The sequence below is a fragment of the Leuciscus leuciscus genome (assembly GCF_965113295.1).
Source record: "Leuciscus leuciscus genome assembly, chromosome: 9".
Lineage (NCBI taxonomy): Eukaryota > Metazoa > Chordata > Actinopteri > Cypriniformes > Leuciscidae > Leuciscus > Leuciscus leuciscus.
The window spans coordinates 14,633,957-14,639,772 of record NC_138733.1 but is presented as its reverse complement, the minus strand read 5'-3'; the positions used below and the strand labels follow the sequence as shown (position 1 = coordinate 14,639,772).

Here is a 5,816-nt window from a genome sequence, read left to right as displayed (position 1 = left end):
ACTACTAGTTTAGTAGTTTTATACTACAAGTTTTATTTTAATGTACTCTCAGTAAACTACTAGTTTAGTAGTTTTATACTACACGTTTTCTTTAAGTGAACTTAACATCATACTTATAGTTTACCATTTATATATTATTTTTACTCTTTTAGTGTACTCTCAGTAAACTACTAGTTTAGTAGTTTTATTCTACAAGTTTTCTTTTAATGTACTCTCAGTAAACTACTAGTTTAGTAGTTTTATTCTACAAGTTTTCTTTAAGTGAACTTAACATTATACTTATAGTTTACTATTTATATACAATTTTTGCAGTTGCAGTAGGCCTATACTACTATGTTCAAATGTTATTTTTTTATACTTGAAAAATACCTTTAACTCTACTTTAATTTTAAAAACATTGTATTAGCTTCATGCATCCTTTTTTATCAACACTTGAATGTCAGTAAGTTTCATAAAGGCAACATTTTAAACAAAATAGTTGAGAAAATCACATTTTTGTCAAAGACTACGCCTTGATCAGATCCAGAACGATGATCAAAACACAGGTGGAGTAGATCGAGTCCAACACCCCCAAAGCTTCACAGTCATTTTCTCTTCATGGGTTAGGCCTACGCTTCATTTCATTTGGAAACATTAAGCAGTTTTGATTTACAAGCTGTTTAATGTTTGATATTACATTATTTTACATTTGAGTGAGCAGTCTTCTATCGCTTGTTTCAGCTTCTTCTTCTCCTGTGTTTTGATCCAGAGATTCTGTACTAGAAGATGTGTCATAGCGCCCCCTACCGTATACCAGTGAAAACATGGATAGCTGGAAAATTCAGTCAATGGTGGGGAAAAGTTCAATTAAACTAAATATGTACACTACCAGTGGACTAGCCTACACAAAAATTCAGATACGCAGAATTAGAAACATATCTGTTTTATATCAATATTTTAATCAATATTTTCAAACAAAGTTTCATAAGACTGTATATGAAAAACGATGTAAAAAAAAGTATATTTAATAGGCTACTCGATCAAAAGAGTTAACACAACTACAAGCCAAGTATACTTTGAATAATTCAAATTTTAAGTATATCTCGATCAAAAGATTGAGTACAAGTATAGGCCAAATACTTGGACTTTTCTCTCAGTATAAGTTAAGTACACTTAAGTGTAATTAAGTATATTTTTGAGAAGTATATAAAATGTAGACTGAAAGTATGCTTTCTTCTTTTTAGTTTAAAAGAAGTATACTAATAGAACACTTGAATAAACTTCTTTTTCGTAAGGGTATTCTTTACATATCTAACACGGGTTCAAACAAAATCATTGAACACCTCAATGAAATATATTCATTATTGCAACTGTTGACCAGGGAAACTGTTAGTGATGGTTTTCAGAAACATGGCTGCAATGTCAATGCAGTTACATTGGATGAATTGGTCAGTGCTGTCATGGATTGTAATATTTTGTTCAGTGCAACCCCTGAATGTGCAGAGTTGTCTTCATTTAAACACAGAAAGTCATTCATTGAACACAAATATCCACTTGTAATGCCATTGCAGTATGACTAGCTGCAATCTGGACATTTCAGTATGTTCCAGTTCTTACAATCATTCAGTCTTTGCAGGCTTTGTTGAGTCCTTCAAGTCAGGGAATATTTTCCGATTTTGAATGGCTACTACTGAGGAAGTGCAAGTGAATGCAGTGAGTGATGGGACATTTTTCCAGAGAACTAAAGCTGAGCATGACATTCATGTTCAAAGTGTAATGCAAAATGACTCCATTGACAGTCACTATGGAGTGAAGCAAGACTGTGTTCAGGGTCACTAACACATTTCCATCCCATTACTGGTTTCCAACCAGACATACTTCATGATCGTTTGGAGACTATAGTCCCAAATGAATTGTGTATTTGTTCTTAAAAGGTCACAGTTGATGGTACAGATTGTCAATGGCATGTTTGTATCATTTGGAGAAAGTGGAGGATTGCCAAAGTTCTGCAAAATATCACAGATTTACTTGGTGAATGACTACTTGCACAACTACCGTTCTAGTAATATCAGGAGTTTCAGATGAGAATGCAGATGATCACTGTTTTATGGCTGCCAATTGATTAAAACAATGAATAATGATCTCTGTATTAATTATCTTGAGCCTGCTGAAATGTTCCTATAAATATATTTCCTTTCCAACTCTGCATTCTGAATAATAAATAGGCTAAATATATGTATCCACTAAGCTGCAGCAGTCCTATATGCTCGTCTTCTCATTAAAAGTTTTTTTTTCTCTTTCTGAAATTTCAAACCTGTTGGGTTTACATTTTTAAATGAAATTGACTATTAAAAGGATTGCTTGTGTGCGCTGGTGTTTATTCCAGTATTTTAAAATAGTTGAATGAATGCTCGTGAGGAGCCTGTAACGATGTTAAATAGGCTAGGCTATTTAATCAATAACGTACACAGCGTAGAGCGTCACAAAGCTCAGTGCAAGTGGTCCATAATGAGTTTTTTTTCCACTGTACTGACTATGACTGTTGGTATGTGGAACATTTTCGTTGCTACGAACTGTCCCCTATTGTATTAGGACTCACTCACAACTAAATACTGTGACATTGTGTGCCTACAGAATTGAAGGACACTTATTGTTGAGTACAAAGAGGTTCTTACCAGTTACACATTATGGAGACAAGTAAAATGTGGGTTAAATACATATTTTATACATCCATCATATAGATCAACAACGAAAATGTTCCACATACCAACAGTCATAGTCAGTACAGTGGAAAAAAAACTCATTATGGACCACTTGCACTGAGCTTTGTGACGCACTTCCGTTTGTAAATAGTACGTCTATATTTCCCGGTTATGTTTACTCATGTATGTTTACTAGTTAGAATACACATTTCAGAATTATTTTGAAACTGTGCATTGAGTTAATATTTGTTATGTTGCCTCCTTTTCCCACAGCACATCAGAGAGCACAATGTCTTGTTCAATGATACTATGTGTTGTTGAAGCTGACTGTGCAAGGAAAACTGAAACTTAGTGCATGGCCAGCCTCTGTCACTGCACTGATTCAAATTCTAAAAGACCAACTTCAGCTGGATGTAGAGTTCAGTTTACAATATGAAGACCCTGGTTTTGATAATCAGCTACAGTAACTTCCTTGGATGACATGATTTCTGAGTTCTCTCGAAGGGCAGTTGTTCATATCCTTCCAATGGAATCAGTTAGCTCCATGGGCTACATCTACTGTCATTCTGTCAGATGTGTCGAACCCTGAATGTCTTAAGGTACAGTATGGCCATGTGGTGACTTACCAATTCCATGGTTTTCTTATGATGTTGAGCTGAGGCTCAGACAAGGAAATGCAGACTTGAAAGAGTTGACCAGAGACCAAAAGAATGAAATTTTAGAGAAATTTGGCTAACTATTTATGATTTCAAGGCATACCCAGATGACAGACAGATTGTAAAGGTAGCAGAGGCCCTTGTTACAAAGCACCCCTGTTTAAAAGAGCCAGGGTCTGACACTGGTTGGAATGGGTGGAAAACCAGCATAAGGTTAAAGATGGGCAACTTGAGAAACAAAATGAGGAAAATTGGATGTCTGGAGGTAGCCGTCAATGCCGGGAAAATAAGTCAAGGCCATCCTGAGAATGAACCATCACATTCCAAAATTAAGAAATCAAGGTGTTCTGAGGTTAATTATTTGCCTAACTTTCCTCAAGGGGAGGGTGAAGAATCCCTTGAAACAATTCGACAGGAAATTACCCTAGAAGTATAGAGAAGACAGAACAAATACTAGTTTCATCCACAAGAAAATGTTGAAAACGTTTGCTCTACGACGACAGATCATTGTAAACAGCAGCCCATCAGTGAAAGAGTTTCTGCATCTCTGGCCTGCACTGCGTATAATATCTGAGGTAAAGTAAGAATATTTTATATCAGGTATACTGTGTGTCTTACTTAATGTATCATGTGATGTGGGTTAGTTTTACAAATTTCTCTTGTCTAATTCAGCTGTTTGTACCAATGTGTTACAATAGAGAACTTGCCCCACAAATTCTATGCACTACTGGACCACCTACCTCGTTTGATGACAATTTTAAGGCAGCAGACACCCTGGCTAATCTTTTGAAAGTCCGTGACGGACAGGTATGTAGTGTGTCATATTTGGCGAAATATACATTATATGTACGTTGTGATTGTCCTTGTGATTTTCTTAATTTTCATGTTCGCAGGAACTGCATGATGTCAACTCATGGAATGCTACTGTCATCAGAGCTCTTCCGGTCTTGGGATTCTTTCAGACCTCCCTGGTTAGTCTTCATTTCACAATGGGGCATGCTTGTCTCTTTGTTATTATAACATTTAAGGATTAGTAATTCTGTAATCAATTACTCACTTTGCCACACCACTTTGACACACTACAAAAAGATTGCAAAACTAATCCATATGATTTGAGCGGTTTAGTCCAAAAATGTTCTGAAGAGACACGATCGCTTTATATGATGAACATATTTAGTTTAGGCTTTTATTCACATATAAACATTCTCGTTTATATGTCATTTATACTAAAGCGCGTCAAGCATGTTCGGTTGAGTTTGAATGTTAATATGTGAATAAAAGCCTGAATTAAATCTGTTCATCACATGAAGCGATCGAGTCTCTTCAGAAAATTGGGACTAAACCACTCGATTCATATGGATTAGTTTAACAATCAAACTTTTTGTTAAACTTCAAACTTTTTTGAAGCGTCAAAGTAATTGCGTAGTTGTCAATGGAGGTACAGAAATCTTTCAGATTTCTTCAAAAAGATCTTTATTTGTGTTCCGAAGATAAACAAAAAGTCTTACAGGTTTGGAACAACATGAGGTTGAGTAAATGATGACAGAATTTAGACTACTTAGTGATTGATGTATTATTGGCCTACTAATAATGATCATGTTCTAACATTCTGTTGTTCTGGATGATTCTGAAGTACAGATTGAGGATGCTCCAGTGACCCTACTTACCGTTTGTCCATGACAACTCTACTGCTCTGATTCATTACGACCCAGTGAATGTCTCACTTGTCCTTGAAAATGAATTGGTCACCCACAGCCAACTTCCACAGGCCTTTCTTGAGTTGATGTAGAGCGCAAACAAAAGAAGTTACTCTGCTGAATGTGCACAAAAATGACTCATTAAACTCATTTACAGTATTTTTATGTTTATTAATTTAATATATATTGACTCCTCTTACTTTGATTTGTTATAGCAATTAGAGCTGTGTAGAGATAAAACAAACCTAAGGATTTTGAGAAATTGTTATTTGCTGGCTTTTGGGCATTCATTGGTCATTCCAGAATATATTGTCCATTGTAAATATGTTTATTATGTTACTGTGAAACAGGTTTTTAAGAAATTTGTCGTTTTATGGATGTTTACTGCAACTGTCTCTGGTCGGTTTTAATATACAGTAAAAAGAAAGTTGACTGTTGGGCATTCCTTGTTCACAAATACATTTTCAAAATGGCATTACATGTGTTATGTGTTTAAGTACTGATACATTTGACTATATTTATTGAATTTATACATTCAGATGTAACTTAGTTAAATAAAATGACAAATTTGATTTGCAAGAACTCAAAATAAAAAGTTAATCAACTAAAAGTTTTGTTAATTGCTAATAAATGTAAAGGTTAGGTTACTTCAAGTTAAGAGCAATTAACATGCATGAGCACCACTAACTCAAAATCTGATAGTTCAGTTTACTTAAAAATTGGAAACATAATAACTTAAAAAAAATATGTAACTGATTACCTCAAATGTTTTGAGTTTTGCC

General features: G+C 34.7%; 1 protein-coding gene across 2 annotated transcripts; it reads left to right on the top strand.

The window, feature by feature from the left end:
* The first annotated feature begins 2,536 nt into the window (after positions 1-2,536).
* Positions 2,537-5,171, top strand: LOC309505466 (uncharacterized protein). 2 transcript variants are annotated; one of them, XM_082178840.1, is made up of 6 exons: positions 2,537-2,683; positions 2,955-3,280; positions 3,465-3,912; positions 4,010-4,144; positions 4,231-4,308; positions 4,976-5,171. In XM_082178840.1, the coding sequence occupies exons 3-6, from the start codon at positions 3,811-3,813 to the stop codon at positions 5,015-5,017; spliced, it is 357 nt and encodes a 118-aa protein (XP_082034966.1). In that variant the 5' UTR covers positions 2,537-2,683; positions 2,955-3,280; positions 3,465-3,810; the 3' UTR covers positions 5,018-5,171. The 2 variants fall into 2 exon arrangements, with proteins under 2 accessions (XP_082034966.1, XP_082034967.1); XM_082178841.1 differs by having other exon boundaries at positions 4,971-5,171.
* Positions 5,172-5,816: the final 645 nt, after the last annotated feature.